General features: G+C 38.0%; 1 protein-coding gene across 5 annotated transcripts; it reads right to left on the bottom strand.

Annotated features, from left to right (window-relative positions):
- Window positions 1–898: 898 nt before the first annotated feature.
- LOC131434777 (F-box/LRR-repeat protein 6) lies at window positions 899–19,161 on the bottom strand. 5 transcript variants are annotated; one of them, XM_058601906.1, is made up of 10 exons: window positions 19,020–19,161; window positions 16,667–17,963; window positions 8,960–9,253; window positions 8,685–8,895; window positions 8,443–8,612; window positions 8,234–8,374; window positions 8,004–8,171; window positions 7,715–7,947; window positions 7,518–7,652; window positions 899–7,452 (listed from the first exon to the last, which is right to left on the bottom strand). In XM_058601906.1, the coding sequence occupies exons 2-10, from the start codon at window positions 17,249–17,251 to the stop codon at window positions 7,245–7,247; spliced, it is 2,145 nt and encodes a 714-aa protein (XP_058457889.1). In that variant the 5' UTR covers window positions 17,252–17,963; window positions 19,020–19,161; the 3' UTR covers window positions 899–7,244. The 5 variants fall into 5 exon arrangements, with proteins under 5 accessions (XP_058457889.1, XP_058457888.1, XP_058457891.1 ...); XM_058601905.1 differs by having other exon boundaries at window positions 16,667–18,060; window positions 19,020–19,147; XM_058601908.1 differs by having other exon boundaries at window positions 16,667–17,446; window positions 19,020–19,146.
- Window positions 19,162–19,400: the final 239 nt, after the last annotated feature.

Below are 19,400 nucleotides of genomic sequence, written 5' to 3'. Positions count from 1 at the left end.
AGAGAAAAACCGTGCCAGACTATTGGGGCTGCACAGTTCAATCGATTAAAATGAGCATTTGAGTTAATTAACGGATTGTTTTTATTCTGTTTATACACGAGGTTAACATTTGAAGATTGTTATTGAGAATGCAAAACGGAAATGGTCGCATTGACAACTAGCGAACAATAAAATAATTAGTTTTTTTTACTGTCACTGCTAACCTCAATCGGATGAACACATTTGGACAGACAGAGCACAGTTTGTAAACACCGATAAACTGCTGATGAGTGAAGTTAATCTTTTGACATATCTAATTATTCAAATTCAAATTCGAATGAACGCAATGAACACATAAACAAACCACTCAGGCCCGTACTCAGGATTTCGTTTCGGGAGGGGCCCAAAGATAAAAAAATAATGTTACTGAAGATTGCTTATGTACCTAATTCTCGGTGTGCCTTTTACGGGTGTTTTTAACAGACACTTTAAATTTTTCCACTGGAACTGTTGTATTTCATTTCTTTGCGTTTACTGTCTTGTTACTTCTGCAACACATGTCTTAGACCTTCTAAATAATTATATATCTGTTTTTGATTTCGAGAGGGGCCAAATAGGGTCTAAAAATGAAAAAAATCATAATTTTTGCGATTTTTTTCAGAACTATCTTTTAACAAAATAAATTTATATATTTTGTATGTTAAAAAGCATCATTCGAACAACATTTTGTATTTTTTTCGTGGAAAAATATTGAGAAATAAGTCTGTGAAGAGGCATTTTTGAGGACGCTTCTTAAAAATCATGATTTGCGTGTCCACTGTATCTCAGCGCAGACTAATCAGAAGTGAACAAATCAAAGCAGCATTGTTAGAGCAGAAGTTTTTCTAAAACCCAACGTTTCTGTTTAATTTTTTCTTAATTTTTTGAAATTTTGGGGGTTTATTGTCTATAAAATCGAAGGAAACAATTTATTACTCAAGGGAGCACGAAGGCTCTAACATTCTCAAAAAGCCAAATTTTTTCTATTGTATTTTTTTATAATGAAACATTTCGAGAATGTTTTGTCAAGTTTTTGAGTTAATCGAAGCAGAAATCTTGGGCCTGTGTGCGCAGCTCTTCTTTCTTCGTAGTATGAGATGGGCAAAGTTAAAGGCCCATAACTTGCTGAGTTCTATTCCGATAGGCTTCAAAATTTCACAGAATATTCTTGAAATATTTTACTATCAGAAAAATAGAAAGAAAACAATAAATGATTTTTCAAAAATGTAACACCCTACCCGCCCCTTAAGCAACAAATGTAAACCAAGTTAGCTGGTGTTAGTTTGTGTGCACAATTAAACATTAAACATTCTGGGGACGGGTATAGCGTGATGGGTAAGTCGATGCCCTTTCACGCAGCCCACTTGGGTTCGATTCCCATCCTCGCTCATAGGGTTAGAAAATTTTTCTGGCCCGAAGAGGCAAATGACCTTAAGGTTAAAACCTCTATAAAGCTATAACAATAAATAATAATGTTGGGAAAACAGTTTTCTGAAAAAAGGGTTTTACGACAACCTGCAGTATCTATGGCCGTTTGTTTAGCAAAACAAAGGTTGTATGTACTTTTTTATTTAGCAATAAAACTCCATCTGGAATAGTGTTAGTTTCTAATGGAGTGTGTTAGTGCAAGTAAACTGAGACCGGAATATTTATCATAACCAGTTTTCAGACAAATCGTACAGTTTTCGACTAAGAGTTTTACTTTCCTAAAATTGCAATTCTTAAGAGAAATCACTGATTTGTTTCGTTTGTTGATCTATGTCAGTTTTATTTGATAAAATCAGGAAAAAGGTAAACGAACTTGTTTTTACGCACACATTGTTGAGAGCAATCAAAACTTTTTATAATTGGCATGTTTCTCAATGGCTTCAGATCGGTTATTTTTGTTAGATATGTTTGACAGTTGATTCAACACGTTTTTGTTAGGGATGTACAATTCATTCCTATTACTGCTTGTGAAATCAACTCAAAAACCTGAATGGAATGGTTACACTTGCAAAGAGTCTTTCTCCTTAAGCTGTAAGTCATGTGAGAGTCGCGTTTTGGCGTGGGAAATACATGGAGGATTTATTCTCATGTGATACTGCAATCCCCTCGGGCCCGTATTTTGTCTCGGCGACCCTACTGACATGATACCACAAACTTAGTTATATTGAACGCTTTAAATTTTCACACGTATGGAACATCATACATGAAATTTTGCCAAGTGCGAGAGAAGCACAGCATGCTAAGATGAGACCGTTAAGCGAGTATCTTTTCGTTCGTTAAAAAGGGTACTCGCATATGGGACTCATCTTGTTTCGTAACAGATTTTATATAAACGAAAAACAAAATGACGAATGAAAAGATTATAATGTAGTCTATGTATATGACTCAATAGTATCACGGATCAGTAACGAAAAAATCATCGTTTTCTCAACTTGTCGATTATCAATATGGAACTGATATGCAATTATTGTCAGTATACAACAAAATTTCATACAAATTCTTTGATCCATATTTTGGGATAGACGAAAATCTGACAAGCTAAAACATATCTACGCACAGTAGCTGTTAAAAACTGACTGGACACTCGAAATGGTCGAAATTGTCGATACAAGTGAGGGTCATGAGTACCAACATAACGATACCAAAAGATCAAAAATTGAACATACGTAGCCCCCTCGAAAATTCAAAATTCGGGATACTTTTTTAACAGGAATCAGAACAAATTGGTTCAAATGGCACGTTCCCCTTGATATTTGGAGATTTGTGCCTTGCCATCAATTTGTTTTTAGCATAATTTTCCCGATATATAAGAGGGAAGGATTGAAGGGAAATGGTAAGGTTTGGACTAGGAGAATGGGGAAAATTGACGACACAAAAACACAGAAAAGCAGAAGTAAATTCTGCACCCCTAAGGGATGCTGAACAACATGCTGGGGATCACATTTAGTGAAAGCAGAAGTAAATTCTGTACCTCTACGAGGTCCCGAACAGTCTGCTGTAAAACCTATTTAGGTTTGTTACTATGTGCATTCCTTCTGATAAACGATGCACAGTTAATAAAACCTCCAACCCCCGAGAGGATTTAGAGATTTTACAAAAGCGACACCATTCTGCCATCCCGGAAGAATGCGGAACGATTCACAGTATGTATGAGCAGAAGTAAATTCGGTACCCCATAAAGTATGCCAAACAATCTGCTAAACCCTATTTAAGGTGAATACAGAAAGGATTCATTCACTCCAGGAAGAACGATGAACCCTACCACATTGGGTGAGAAACGAGAGAATATCCTTTAATTTTAGCTCCGCATACACAGACTCAATCATGTATGGAGAACCAAAAAGCCGGATACGTAGTTCCGTCAATGCGAGACAGTTACATATCAGATGATATGAAGTACCGTAATCGCATTCACACAAATCACACGAACAATACTCAGCACGTTGAATAGTAGTCATGTGATAATTGAGTTTGCAATGTCCAGTCAGAGCTCTGACCAGAATACTGCAATGATGCTTGGAAAAATGCAGTAGACACTTTGACATTTTCAGATTTAAATCTTGTAGAAATGCTTTTGTCTGAGCGCAAGTTTGCAAGCTGCGCCAGTAGCTGGCATGTTTGGATGCAGCACAAGAACGAATCTTGTGCTTTATCCAACTAGTTGAAAGTGGTGAAGCTGGTTCAGGACCAACGAAATCATTCGTTGCACCAGCTCTAGCCAACTCATCAGCCCATTCTTTTCCAGTAATACCAGAATGGCCGGGTACCCATAAGAAGTAAACAGCATTTGAAATGCTGAGGTCTTCAATTTGAGTTCGACATGCGATCACTAGATTCGACCGTGAGTCATTCGAACTGAGTGCTTTTAAGGCTGCCTGACTGTCGGAACTAAAATAAACTCGTTTACCACATATCCTCTGCTGAAGTGCCGATTGTACTCCACACAGAATTGCGTAGATTTCTGCTTGGAACACAGTTCAGTATCTACCAAGTGAATGAGACTGTTCCAGCCTCATTTCACGACAGTAGACACCAGCACCAGCACGACCATTCAAAAGAGAACCGTCCGTATAACAATCTATGTGTTCATCAAGTTGTCGTTCCAGACAACCAGACAACCATTCCTCACGAAGAGGATAGCTCACATTGAATGTTTTGGAAGGAAAACTGCATGTGAGAGTTAGGTCACTAGGAGCGAGTAAATACTCATCCCACGTAACCATTTGAGACCACAAGCGAGTGTGGCTAGTAGCATAATCTAAAGGGTTACTGTTCCTACAGGGCTTTGGAACCTTAAGACGGTATGCACAAGATAATGCTTCTTGTTTTAGGAACACATGTAGTGGTTTAATGCACAGTAGCACCTCTAGAGCAGCAGTAGGAGTTGTCGTGAATGCTCCTGTCATCGCCATACACGAACCACAAACAAGTAGGTTTTACAATAGGTATAAATGTAGGTTCTAGAAAATGAGATCACGAATGAACGCGTGATGAATGGAGTTAATAGTCTTCGAATTTTAACTCGTAAATTAAAAAGCTTTATGTTGTACATAAAGATCGACAATCACTTAGAATTGTCGATTTGTATATGTGTTCTCTCCGTTGTGTTCACACTTTGATGAGCTTTCTGCATTTGTTTGAAGCGAAAAGCTGCACTGCGAACGATTTACAAAGAAAAAAATCATAATACTTCTTTAAACATCATTTAGAGCCATGAAAACGTTTTGTATAATGTTACTCTTCGTTGTCCACCTTTCGTTTTTTCCCTCCAATGCAAACGACCAGAAGCTGTATGACGCAATCGCTTTTGTTTGAAGCGAAACTGACTTTGTGTCTGTTCGCACTGCATTCCAAACAGAAGTTTTAGTTAGGAGCTTTCGTTTTACTTGATTTCGTTTGTATCTTTTCCACAAATGGGACGTCCCAACAGCCACAAAAATAGCAAAATATAGAATGTTGATGTGGATTCATTTCGGATTTGCATACTTCATTGAAAGAAATTATAAAAATGCTATACGGGATTCATTTCTGGCATTCAGAAGAGCCAAATTGTGGAACTCTCTACGATATTAAACACATTTTTCTCGAACGAATTTCGCACAACGAAAAGTGCAAGAAGCTAATCGAATTATTCTAGATTTGTACTAAACTGATGATTTTCACCTTTGATTTACAAAGAAAGTAATCATAATAGTTCTTTAAACATCATTTAGAGCCATGAGAACGTACTGTATTATATTACCCATCGTTGTCCACTTTTCGTTTTTTTTCCTCCAATGCAAACGACCAGAAGCTGTATGACGCAATCGCTTTTGTTCGAAGCGAAACTCATACTGCAAACGTTCAACAGCAGATATGACGCACAGAGGAACTAGTTGTTTTTCTGCGTCTAGGCCTGAGGAACGGAGACTCATGTTCGTCATTGTGTAGTTCAACTGTCTGGGCGTAGATAGCAGCCTGCGCACCCGATGTGTCTCCGTTCGCGGGTTATCATAGACTGAAGCTAGCAAACGTGCAACAGGGTCTATTTATAGATTCGGTAGATTTTAATGTTTCGTGTTTGAACCTATTTTGTTACTATTTAAACAATATTTCGTAATAAACGTGGTATTAACAACAATCTTACATCTTTTTTCAACTGTTTCGTGAAAGAATTAGGGAAAATACTCAAACAGGGAAAAACTATTAAGAAAACAAAACCGAAGTAATTTTTGTTACATTGTCGTATTGTGAAACTTTGAAAATGCACCCCCATAGTAAAGAAAAACGTAGTCCTGCGTCAAAAAACTTTCTCTTTTTTTTATCCAATTATCAGTATTCGAATTACAACGATTCGAAGAAAGTGCATGCAACAAAAAAACCGTTCAAATTATTGTGGGTCAAAATTTTCCATCCATTGATACAATGGGTTCTAACATATTGAAGACGTGTGTAAAGTTTCTTCCAAACCGAAGCAAGGCGATTCTGATTTTGCAACCTTTTTCTGTTTCTAAGTTCTGGGAACTGCTCACCAGCTTCAATTAACAACATAATGATTGTTGTACAGTATGTTGATAATGATTGCGATCTCGGTACTATTTCGACGGGAAATCGAACTGAAATTCGAAATTTTCATTGTTGTGGTGTACAAGTCGCCATGAACTTAAATGGCCGTTGAATGTTGTGGTTGTATAACAGTTTCTGCCATACGCAGAAATTCAATGCTCGTCGACTTCCGTTCGACTTTTCATTTCGCATGCTCTATCGTGTTTTTATCGTTGAACTAACAGTGTTTGTAATAAGCAAACTTCTTTTCTACATCGGTTCTAGATTTTGATATCCATTCACTATTATAGAATCGTAACATTTTCAAACTATTGTGTTGCTGAATATGCCTTCATAATAATATTTCTATAGGAGATCTTTACATTTTTACACTTCCGACTCATGTTCTTACGCGCAACATAAAATTTTGTTTTAGTTTATCAGTATATGATCAGATCGTAACGCTTATCATATTCCTTGGCTTTATATCAACAATTTTAAACAATTCCGCATCAGTTATTTCTGTATCTCAACCGCTACCATGAATTTGACACCAATCCAAGTTCATTTGTCATAACTTTATGATTGAAGCTCTGTTGAACATTTACCAGATGTAACCAAAATCACCATTGGTTATCTCTTGCAGATCGCGATTTCCATACCACAGGGTAAGACAAATTAGAGAGCCTAATTTTCCATTGGTTTTTTTTTTTTCAATATCGCCTAAACAACAACGTAAACAATTTGTACTGATTCATTTCGTTTTAGCTTGCCTAAATATGGTTGATGATAAAGTATGAGATTGACGTAAGCTGCCAAAGGAATCTAATAAAACTGGGATCAAAAATATTGCGCACAAAACATTTAACTATAGCAAATAAATATATGATTCGAGATAATTCTAGATCGTTCAATGGGCGACGTGATAGCACATTGTTGGCGGTACAGACTGATGTACCGTTGAGGGTTAGCAAACCCGGAGAACAGAACTATCTACAGCAACAATCTGATAAATCGTCGCCAGCAAAGCATCCACAGCTGGAATTGCTTCCACAGAGTAAAAATATCACAAAATAGTCTTTTTGCAATATACTAATATGCCCGCCGGTAATCTCACCGTTTTTTTTGTGCTGCGTATCACCAACATTACGACCGCACATAATAACTTATCGTTTGAGGTTCACTGTCCCCAGGTTGTATCCTGCTGGCGGTTTTTAAGCTTCAATTAGCTTGGGTTGTTTCAATGTCACACCGAGATTTTCACGCAGCTCGGCGATCTCTGTTGGACCCTGCAGTAGTCGCTTGACGCCACGGGGAAGGCCACGACAGGAGGAGAGATTGATGGAGTTGATGTGCGGGCAGTTGGTAAGAACTTCTTTGACCGCTTCCAGCGAAACCGATGATCCACATAAATTGAGGTGGCTGTTGGAATTCGACTCCGTTACAGTAAAAAAAACAGTGACTAAGAGATTTGATTTACTACTTACTTCAAAGGTGATTCGGAACCTTTATCTGCTAACGCTTTCAGGGCATCATCCAGAGGTTTGGTTGCGTTAGCCCATGCCAGGTCAAATTCTATTAGACTATGTGCCCATTTGGAAGCAATTAATTCCAGACCCGAACTGGGAGAAGAATTCAACCGTTATTGCTGTTTCATGCGAGAAAAAGATGCTCCCCTACTTACCCTACGTCCCTGGTAATCGAACAACCGGAAAGAAATAGATGTTTCAGATCCCAGGTGGGTAATCGAATTAAACTGTCGTGGGTTAACCGAGAGCAGCCTCGCAAGTCCAGTAATTTAAGTTGGGTACTGGTTTTAAGAATCCTTTGAAGGTATTCATCGTTGAAGAGACGAGATTCATCGGCTAAAGAGGCTACCGACAATTCCTCAAGTTCGGGAAAACCTGGTGACTCCATCTGTTCGAGAAGATCGTTAGAGGATAAACATTTCGAGTGACAGTAATCTAACAAACCTGTTCTTGAAGTGTTGCCGTGCTTAGATTGATGTGCGAGTTGGTTATCCTTAGCACTTTGAGCTTCTGGCAGCCATGCTGAAGTTGTTCGATGTTGAGTATACCATGTGAAACGGCTATTGTGCTTACATTAGATAGATCTAACAAGATCATGTTTGGGCACTGGGTCTGTGAAGAACAGAAATCATTCGTTAAGAGTGCATCATACGTTTTCACGATTTGATTATTACCGAAAGAGCCTTAACAATCTGTGGAATGCCACTGAGACGGTTGTGGGCCAGATAAAGATGAGTTAACCGTTCACCCATCTCTGAGATTGCGTTGCACAGTGAAACCTGCCCAACTGCTGTTTTGTTGGCGTTAACTTCAGCCTTTGAACAGAAAAAAATACGCCATTATTGTTTTGTATTCAAAAATTTTATCACACACGTTAACTCACGTTTATGGAGCTCAAATCGATTCGTCGAAGGCTCTTGAACTCCTGAACTAAGAACATCAGATGTTCGGAGGTAAGTTGTTTCCAACCGTTAAGTGTGATTCCAACTAGGTTGGGAGCGGCTGCCAGCAGCCTATCCAATACACATTGAACGTTGGTAACCTTCCAGTTTCCTATGACGATGCACATAAATCAAAAGGTTAATAGATCTTTAAATGCGCCTCTGCCCACCTCCAGATACTTACCCAAACTAACATCGGTACTGTTGCGAAGGCGATTATCGATAAGCCACTTCAACTTCAGCTCAGTCTTGAACCGTTCCTTAGTCCAAGTACCGAGATCTACCGTTCTCCAGAGAGAAGACACTTGGGACGCTCTATGCCAGGCGGAGCACACCTTGCCAAATCGAACCAACGATGGAATACAGCCCTCGTCGAGGATGGCATTTTGGAAGATCTGTAAACAAATGCAGTTAGTTTGAGCTCTTACTCCGATTCCACTGCCAATCGGCTATACGTACCATGCACAGCACATGCTCCGGTAGTTGGTCTGCCCAAACACTCTGATCTTCCGGTGGTTTATGTTCCTCCTGGGCACCCTTTTCCGTATTGTTGTTGGTCCTGCGACCGGTAGATTCCCGTGGTTTTCGGGATCGCTTCTCCGGCGAGGCGGCACCGCCCACATCCTCATCACTGTTCTCCGTAAGGCTTTTGGATTTACGCGATCGTTTACGAGTCACTTTCTTTGGTTGTTGTACTATCGCATCAGATGCTTTCTTTATACACAGTTTGATACCGATTTTGTTTTCGCTTATCTGGAAATGAGGTAGAATTGCAGTTGTGGCATTAGAATCATGGTATTATATAAATCTTGATTTTTATTAGGTAGTATTGCATAGCAGGTCGCATGAGGACCATTATTTTGTCCGGTGCACGCACCATTTAAATTAGTGCAAAATATTCGTTAAGTGTGTATGTCTCAAATAGTTGGTTCGATTTTCACAAAATTTCGAATCAAATCAAAGTCATATACTGTATTTGAATTTTATCCGGAACGCGATTTCCAGTTCTGGAGTTACGGGTTGTGGAATGAGGTATACAATCCAGACTAGTGTTCATCTTTTTTCATCAATTAGGAGATTGCATTGAATGAAGGCCAACCAAGTTGCACTATCCACATTCGTTTTCGATTCCTGATTCCGGAAATAACGATAAAAAACTCACTTCGATTGTTCAGGGTCCTAACACTTTGGAAATGTCATTTACATTTGTATTTTCTTACAGTAAAACGTTTTTAGAATATTTTGTTGAATTTTCAAGAATATCAGAACAAAACTCTGAAAGTTATAGGACTTTATCTTTTTTTAACTCATATACTGCGAAGAATCAAAATCTGGGCGCACAGGCCCACGAGTTCTGCTTCGACTGACTTGAAAATTTGACAAAACTGTTTTTAAATGTTTTATTATAACAAAATACAAAGTAAAATAAGTTTTCTCGAAAGTGTTGCACCCTACCCGCCCCCTAGAAATATGAATTGCTTTCTTCGATTTCATTGACAATAAACTTACTTCTACGTTTACGTGTAATGAAAATAGTTATGTGTACTTAGCACAAATCCGGTACCCACGTGCAGAGATGTGCATCTCCTCTGTGTGACGAAGAGCAAGAAAAAATTCTCCCCTCGCGCTGACAACTTCAACGAGAGCTCTTCTCTTTCACATATATACACCACTGTTGTATAAAGTGTGCACGCATCATGAGTGCGTTTGTTTATATATTTATATTTCCTTTTACCTCCTCCACTGAATCGCACCAAAGTGCTAGAGCACAGCTAATAAATTCTCTCAGGTGGATGCAGATACTTTCACAGAGGTGTACACGCCGGTGAGCACTCTGGTGTATGGTTTGCGTAGAAGAAGCGTGGACACGCAAAATCAGCAAAATAAAACAATTTATCGTAAAATTTTCGGTTTTCCTTGCAAATTTTTCATAGCAAGGCCAGATCTACTCTCTATTAATAGAAGTTCACAGAAGTGTTCGCTCACCATCACGCGCCAGTGATCACTTGGGTGTATTTAGGCGAGAGCACGTGAGAGCGATTCGTGCGAAGAGAATGTTATTCTCTCGCACCAGCTTCTTTCAACACAAGCACGCACTCAAAGTCTATCTGTCTGGACACTGAGAAGAAGTGCGCTTTCCTCTTTGTGTGGAGCGGAGCAAATGTATCCTCAGTGTATAATTGAAACCTACGCCCTGGTGTATCACTCTAGTGAAATGCCATCTCTGCCCACGTGGTACCAAACTCTTAAATAACTAATTTGAATTTATATTTTTCTACGACAGCTCTAAAAAAATCGTGTTTTTTCTTCCGTTAGACGATAAGGGCAGGTTCCTCCAAACAATTTAAAAAAAAATCTAAAACAATTTTTTGTCGTAGGAAGACATCTTTATTTACAACGTTCACCTTGGTTCACTTTCAAATTTGTGCAACTCGTAAGTGTTACGAAATCACTCCAGATTTGATTTCTAAATATTTTTTTTCCCAGAGACGGGTATAGCGTGATGGGTTAGTCATTGCCTTTCACGCAGCCTACCTGGGTTCGATCCCCAACACCCGCACATAGGATCAGAAAAGTTTTCTGGCCCGGAGAGGCGAATGACCTTAAGGTTAAAAACTCTATAATTGAAACAACAAAAAAACATCTCATCCAAGTCAGTCGATAAAACAAAACCGCTTACGTTCGGGACAGAAGAAACCAAGTACAGTATTGTGTAGTGAACAATAGAACGACCTCGAAATGAGTGAACCAAACGAACAAAAGCTACCGCCGACACGAAAGAATACAATTGTTGTTGACTTCAGGTAGTGCAAAATTCGCCCTTCGATACGAGAACTTGAAGGTTTGCTCAAGGAGCAATGCATCTTGACATTAAACGTGTGCATTTACTTCAATGCAATAAGACGAATAATGTTGTTTACATCCAATTTTATAAAGAGTTGGATGTATGTATTATGTGGAGCACGAGAACATTAAGTACAACATTCCAGTATATATGAAAGATAGTGCTATAGAAGTGCGTGTGGATGATCTTCCTTCAAGCGTCATCGATCCTTATATTCGTAAAACTATGTCCCAATACGGAGAGATTCTCTCTATCGAAAAAGAAAAGTGGAAGCACTTTTCCCCCGGTATTCTAAATGGGTTACGTTTATTACGCATACACTTGAAGAGGCCTATACCTTCTTATGTGATTTTCGGTCTAGATACAAGAATTCCGTGTAAATCACTTGTTACCTATGACAATCAGATGGCCACATGTCAATATTGCCAAAAAGCTGTTCACTACGGTAAGCCATGTGATAAACTGGACAAGGAGACAACCACACCAAAGGACAACGGTGCTTCCTTCACACCAACCCCAGTACACCTATGACAGTCACCAACAACAGTGAAGGATCCACTTCAACGAAACCATCCAACGTATCCCCTATAGAACAAAGTAGAAATAGAACACCAGCTGCAGTTAACAACTTACCACCCAACCAACCAGCAACTGCAAACAATGTACAACAAGGCGCATCTCCAGCAACTAGCAACGAAATCAACAACAATACCACCGATGCGCCAATGGATGGCGAGACGAACCACGAACGAAGTGCCTCTCAATCCTCGCAGAAGGGAAATGGAAGCTCCTCTTCCCCTAGAAAAAGGGTGACAACGAGATCCAACTCAAAAAAAATTTATTTAAAAAATCGGCTCAATCGGCCACGTAAAGCTTGTACGCAAATAGGCCTGAATAAAAATATCTTTCAAATAAAAACAAAAAAACTTTTTCCCTGTTTGATTATTTTTCTTATTCTTTCACGAAACGAATGGAAGATGGTGGAGGATTGTTGTTATTACCACGTTTAATACGTAAGCATTGTTTAAATAGTGAAAAAATAGATCCAAACACGAAACGTCGAAATCAATCGAATCTATAAATGGACGTTTGTTCGCGACAGTCTATGATAATCCATGAACGGAGATACATCGGGTGCACAGGCTGCCATCTACCCTAAGGCAGAGGAACTACACACGGCATTATTCAACTAGTGCATCAGTCAATGGCGAATATGAGGTTCCGTTTCCCAAACTAGTTTTTCTGTAAGCATATCTGCTGTGGGACGTTAGCAGTGTGAGTTTCACTTCTAACAAGAGCGATTGCGTCATCCAGCTGCTGGTCGTTTGCATTGGAGAAAAAGAAAACGAAAAGTGCATAGTGATGAGGAATATTATCAAAAATCAGCCCTTCTAATGCCTCTATTAAGGCTACTTTCTTTTTCAAATCAAAGGTAAAACTCATCAGTAAAAATCATTAGTTTAGTGCAATCTGCTTTGCGTTTGAGAATAATGTTTCGAACAGTGTTTAATATCGTAGAGAATCCCCAGGGTTGCCACATTAAAATCTGCGTATTTTAGTAAAAAAATCTGAAAATCTGTATCGAGAGGTCAAAAACCTGTATTGAAAATCTATATCAAAATGACAAGACACTGAAACATAAAGTAAGAAAATAGTCATTAGAACCCGAATTTAAAGCAACCAGAACTTTTATAATGTTGTAGTTGAAAATACGTTGGAAGTGGTTTTTGCATTGCAGCGTTTCGGAATGATGATTTGATGAAAAATATTTGAAATCCAATCTACAAAACTAATAGCTTCTTTCTGTATATTTTCACATTCGTATATCAATAAGTAATTATCAATCTTTTCTTTCTAACTAATTTACATAATGACCTAGGCCATCATCTACTCCTTACCAGAAGAAATTTTAGGAAACATAAAGAAATAATTGCAAAAAAGTAAACATAGAAAACTCGCCATTGACAGATGGGATTAGCAGTAATGTTTACCGCCCTAGGTATTCTCTTTTATTTAATTTTTATTCTCTTTCCAGTACTACCACAAATCAGCATAACGATTTTAGTACGTTTAAAAACAGCACTATTTATTCAATATATTTTAACTAAGAAACTATTAAGATTACTTCTTTGCAAAACGGAGGTAAAATTCATCAGTTTAGTACAAATCTAGAATAATTAGATTAGCTTTGTGCACTTTTGGCTGTGCGAAATTCGCATCAAACGAGCGTAAACAAAGCTGGCATTTGACTGCATTGCATTTGAGAAAAATGTTCCGAATAGTGTTTAATATCGTAAAGAATTTCACAGTTTGGCCCTTCTGAAAGCGGAAAAAATCCCGTACAGCAATTTGATAATTTCTTTCACTCAAATATTGAGATGTATGAGATATTGAAATATATGAAATTGCAAGACTTGTGTTACGATTATATTTATGTTATGATTTCTTCTAGGTCAAGGCTTAAACTTACAACTGATTTTGATTGGTACCCTTCTTTCTGAAATTCAAACCTAATCATCCGTAACAAAATAGTCCTTTCGAGGACTTCAAAACCAATACGGTTTACTATCCAGGATTATGCAAGAGAATTTACAACTCGGGGAAAATCCTCGAACAAATCAGCAATCGATCCCCCTTCCCGTCGTTCCAGTTCATCGCTACAAACTGTTCTCGCATCAGATGCATTTCTAGTATTGTACCTGTGCAAGTCACTTCCTCTTTCAATTCGACCACACAAATATCGAGGCAGCATGTCATTTAAGTTTTTAAAAATGAACACCATTGTTGAATGATATACTCTTTGTTTCACTGAAAGTAGTTGTAATGCATTCAATAGAAAATTAGAGGAAGTATATCTATTACATTTTGAAATCAAACTGAGTACTTTATTTTGCAATCGCTGAAATCTCAATATTTGCGTGTTGTTAGCAAGAAACAGAATCGATGTGCAGAAGTCAATGTGATGAGAAATGATTGATTCATTTAGGATAGTTTTACTATTGATCGTTCGATCATTTTCCAAGCAGTATAAAACACCGCACTTGTTGGCAACCTTCTTGATAATGACAATGTCAATATGAGATTTGAATGTTAGCTTTTCATCAACTATGACTCCAAGGTACTTCAACTCTCGAACGCGATCAATAACCTCTCCATCTATTGTAATATTGGCTTCATGCGCAGTGCTTAAAGAAGAAATAATCATATATTTATTATTTACGACATTCAGTTTTAATTTTATGAATTTGTAGGTAAAACTTGCTTCATGTCATTTATGTACCTACATAATAAACGAAACCTGTCCTATAACACGACTCTGTGACACACCATATTTTCTTGGAAACAGTTCTCTGGTTCTATAAAATGAATAGCTTTCAAACCTCCTATGTGCTATTCCTCCGATACTAAACCGTTCTAGGTCTAGGTCTAGAAAATGTTTCGAGAGCATATTAGAGATCCAAGAACACTGTAAAAATAGTATGTTTAACCTCGATTTTCTTCTGTCATTTTGCTAAAACCAGAATTAAAACGGTTTCGCAAGAGTGACTCTTCCGATATCCGGATGGTTCCGGTATTAGAAAACTATTACTGTTCAAATAGTTAATCAGCTGATCTTTAACAAGTGCCAACATTTTTTCCAATGGTTTTTTCGGTTTTATCCGTTCCAGTTACCTTTAGGTATATGCCACGTGTATAACGATTGATTTGCCAAGTCCAGCAGATCGTGTCTGATAACATGAAAGCAATCTTGTATCACTTTTGAGTTAACGTTGTCGATACTAGCCAATTTTTCTAAATTAAAGCAAAAAAATTTTCAATTGTCCAAAAGCGATTGGTTGAAATTCAACAACTCTACAATATTTATTAATCGGGTGTTTTATCTCAACAGGCTCACCGACCAAATCAGTACTTTGATTGATCTATTGTACAATGTTTATAAAATAACTGCCTATTTTTTTCTGGTATCGCTTGCTCTGAGTGCTCTTCTATACCATTAAATGTTGTATGTGTAGGTTTTAGTAATTGTTTAAGGCCATCGTCCAAGTACCATGCGCGCGGATAGTTTTAGGAAATTTTCGATGGAAATTTTGAAAAATTTGCCAAAACCAAAAACATACAGACCTTTGAGAGGATTTTATCTATCTGCAGGGCAAAAATGGCTGAAATATTCGGAGGATTTTCCGAGTCTTAAAAAAATAGCTCAGAAAAATGAATGTTTTTGTGATCTTTCACAATTATCTGGAAAAATAATGCGATGACATAATTTTATTCCATCGAACTATTTTTTCAAATAATTGTGAAAGATCACAAAAAAAACTCATTTTTTCAGTGCTATTTTTTATCCTCCGAATTTTTCAGCAATTTTTGGCCTTGCAGATAAATAATAGCTTTTCAAAGGCATGTATGTTTTTGGTTTTGGCAAATTTTTCAAAATTTCCAACGAAAATTTTCTAAAACTACTCGCGCGCATGGTACTTGGACGATGGCCTTAAGAATTTTCCAAATTTTCTTGCTGTTTTTCTGATTTTGATCGATCTTCCTCTGAACCCATGAATCTAGTCTTCTTCAGGACTTGTGAAGGAATGTTTCATGCATTTGTATATCCACGCCAGTGACTTTCATTGTTAATTCTATTGAACCTCTTGTACTGTTTATCCCTCTCTCGTTTTAATCGTAAAAGGTCTATTGAGTACCAGCTACTCGAGCTGTTCAAACTAAGGTACTTTTCAGTTACTAATTTATTAGTACAACTTAGTACACTTTTCCAATACGTAAAAAAGAATAGATGCCCTGTGATCCAAACTTTCAGTTAACTGCGTCGAGGCATAGCTTGCTTTGAATATTTTTCTCAACACTTAATTTTCACTGTGTTTTTTTCATCTCTACGGGTACTCGCTATGGAAATTGCAATTGTCTCATGATCTGCAATCTTACAATCGGTCTCCACACACAAATAAACTTCGTCAAAAATTAAATGTACGTGATCTATCAAAATGCTACTGTCTTTAAATTCTTGTAAATTCATTCAGTTTGTTTGAAGCAGGAGTTTACTTCAATCTACGAAATTTACCCAATAGTTTTCTAGAATTTCCAAAAACTGGCGGTCGCTGCTAGTGCAACTTAGCATTTCCATTTGAACCGCTAGGAAAAGGTATTACTTTGCGTTGCTGATGACCCGAACGTAAATAAGTAATGACTTCAAATGCCATCATCAGATAGCAATCATTTAGGAATTTTGGTTACTCGAAGATAATCGGCTTGTGTCATATTAACTCTAACGATCTTCTAAAAATACTGAATCAAATCGGTTTTCAACTCACCTCACTTTGATACATAGCCACCATTGGGCGCCGTTTCGGCCGACCGCGTGATTTGTTCATTTTACGATCCAAATCCCGCATCGTGGTCGGTTTCCCGGTAGATTTCGGCAGCAAGTTGCCATTGGTTATGGGAGCAATATGTATCTTAGGAGTGGGGGCGGCAGCAATCGCTGCCGCTTCCTCCGGGGGCACTTCGATCGAGGGTGAAACACTGACATCCGGTTCGCACGGTAGCGGTATACTGCTGGAATCCGTGTTTTCCGTCACGTCACGTTCTGGCTGCGAATCCGCAGCATCAGGACAACTATTGTCCGACGAGCCACTACTATGCATTTCTTTTGCCATGCTGCCGGCCGTTTCTTCGGTGCAATCACGTCGTCGTCGTGTATCAGGAAGTGCCAGATTACTGCTATCCTGAGACGATTGCGATTGGTCTTCGAGTAAATTACTGGGGTTGGTCACATCCTCATCGTCGTTGTTGTTGTTGTGGAGATCATGTATGGTACGTTCTTCATCCGGGGATGTGGGAATTAGCGGCTCAGTACGAAGATTCGTAGCAATGCTGCTCTCTGTTAAGGTCTCCATATTGACGTATTTTGCGCGATTTTAGTCGGAGCTGATGTAACGATTGTATTTGATCACTGTTCAGAAAATTTTTTTTTCACTGGGATGCATTATTTCTTCAAACTGTCAGACAAATCAAGACAAAGATATTCTGCACAGATATGGCGTAGATAGTATCAATTTAAAACTCTTTTCTGGTTTTTCGGTTCTACAGCACTATAAGTTAAAGTTTAGAAATCGCTTAGTGTCTACATTTTAAAAGTACTTCTCGTTTGATCTGTGTATGTACGATGCGTGTTTACGTCGGTAACGAACACATATTCAGCTAATTATTCAACCTCCACTTTTATCACTCCAGCTTTATGTTTGCATATCGGTGTTGGTATTTTCATTTAACTTTTCATTACTTTTTCATTGAACAAAAACACAAAATCACAATTACGTCTTCGCTGTGCTCGTCTTCAGCATAGTTATCCGCATCTCACTCACAACCAAACTTCAAACATGGCGGCGTTATGTTTCTTCGTAAACATAAACAAACTCACTTGTTTGAAGCATTAAACTTGTCAACAGAACTGATTCTGTTTATAGACAATTGCCAGTTGAGCAGATTTTTACTTTTATTGCATTGTACTTGTGCTGTTGAGATACAGTTAGATCTCACTCTCACATTCTTTCACTATTATCTGCTTTTTTCATTCCGATGACACCTACACACAAACAGCAGCTTCCACTAATGTCATAAATTGTAAACAAGAAAATTTTCTGGCTATATTGCTGCCGAAAAAATCATCAGTTTATGGCAGTTTGCATTGAATTTTTGTTGTTTTCTATAAAAAAAATTTGACACTTTATCACTGCCTGGTCAGATATGATACATCAGTAGCACTGTACAACTCGATTTTCTCAAATTTACACTGAGAAGAAAATTAACAGCCTATCATCTAATCGCATACCAAATAATTGAAGCGGAAAAGTGAGAATGATCACAAATGCGCTCCTCATACAAACTGTTCTCTCTTGGTTTTCAGTTGAAAATGGATGCAGTGTGCTTCTTGTAGGTGCTTAAGATCGTTGGAGATATTGTTTGAAATGTTTTAATGTTTTTTGAGTAAATTTTACTGTATAGTATTTTCAATTATTCACTGCTGTTGGAGTTCAATATTCCAAATAAGTACCAGCGACTAAAATTTCAAAATCGTGATTTTCGACAAAGCTATTTAATATTAAGTAATTACTGAAGATAAAGGGCTATTTGATGATCGTGACCAGATGTTTGATCTGTCATGTTTGAATAAAACTTTGTTTACAGTATAAAACAAGCCAAGCTTCGATAATACTTCGCACAAAATATCTTCCAAACTTTTCAATTCACAACAGTCACATCTGTTTCTCCAGTATTCGAATCTTATTCACTTGTCTCTCTGACAATAGTACTTGTATCACCAGTCAGTGTGATTCTTTCCATACAAAACCATCACTTCTACAGCACATTTTTCTGCTCTAATCGGCTGGATTCTCTCATCAATGTTGTACAACACACTCCATTGCGATACCGACCGCTATGTGCGGAAGCAAGACAGCTGGATAGCGATGAGCAGCACAGCACCTTTGCACGTACATTCATGAAGGCACACTCGCGTATGAGGAAGCAGGAGAAAAGATGCCTGTATGTTGAATTATTTTTAGGTCAAAAACTGGAGTTCTTCCATTGAGGCTTTTCTGCCAGCTCGACAGAGAATTCGTGTAAAAAAATACGGATTTTCGATCGCTACTTCAAAAACTATACCATTTATCGCGAAAGCAGACACTGATAATCCCGTTTTCACTAGTAAAATGTTTAACAGCTCCAAACTTTTGCTAGTAAACCGAACCAAACGAGAGCTTAACAAACTGCGTTCGGTGACAAAACTGAAGTTTAATTGTATTCGATGGCTTCTCTCAACAATTCTTATTGGATTCGAGTTTTTATGAATGTGTTGTAAAAAACTGTTCAAATTTGTACCTGAAAGTAGACAGTAAACTAAGGCCGACAACAGTGTAGCATGAAAACTCACTACCACTGTGATACAGGGTAACTTTTTTTCAATGGGGAATGTAGTAGTTGCAGTGTTTCTACGGTAGAGGCGCTAGAATGGCAAATTCAATATGGCGGTTATATGATGCAGCC

The sequence above is a fragment of the Malaya genurostris genome, chromosome 3 (genome assembly GCF_030247185.1).
Source record: "Malaya genurostris strain Urasoe2022 chromosome 3, Malgen_1.1, whole genome shotgun sequence".
Classification (NCBI taxonomy): domain Eukaryota; kingdom Metazoa; phylum Arthropoda; class Insecta; order Diptera; family Culicidae; genus Malaya; species Malaya genurostris.
The sequence above is the reverse complement of the archived record's forward strand: the minus strand, read 5'-3'. Positions and strand labels throughout refer to the sequence as shown.

Coding starts and splice junctions, on each gene's coding strand:
- LOC131434777 (XM_058601906.1), bottom strand. CDS start 17,251: ATGGAGACCTTAACAGAGAGCAGCATTGCTACGAATCTTCGTACTGAG. Junction 9,254..16,666: donor TGGCTATGTATCAAAGTGAG/GTGAGTTGAAAA, acceptor CCTCATTTCCAG/ATAAGCGAAAACAAAATCGG. Junction 8,172..8,233: donor AGATTGTTAAGGCTCTTTCG/GTAATAATCAAA, acceptor TGTTCTTCACAG/ACCCAGTGCCCAAACATGAT.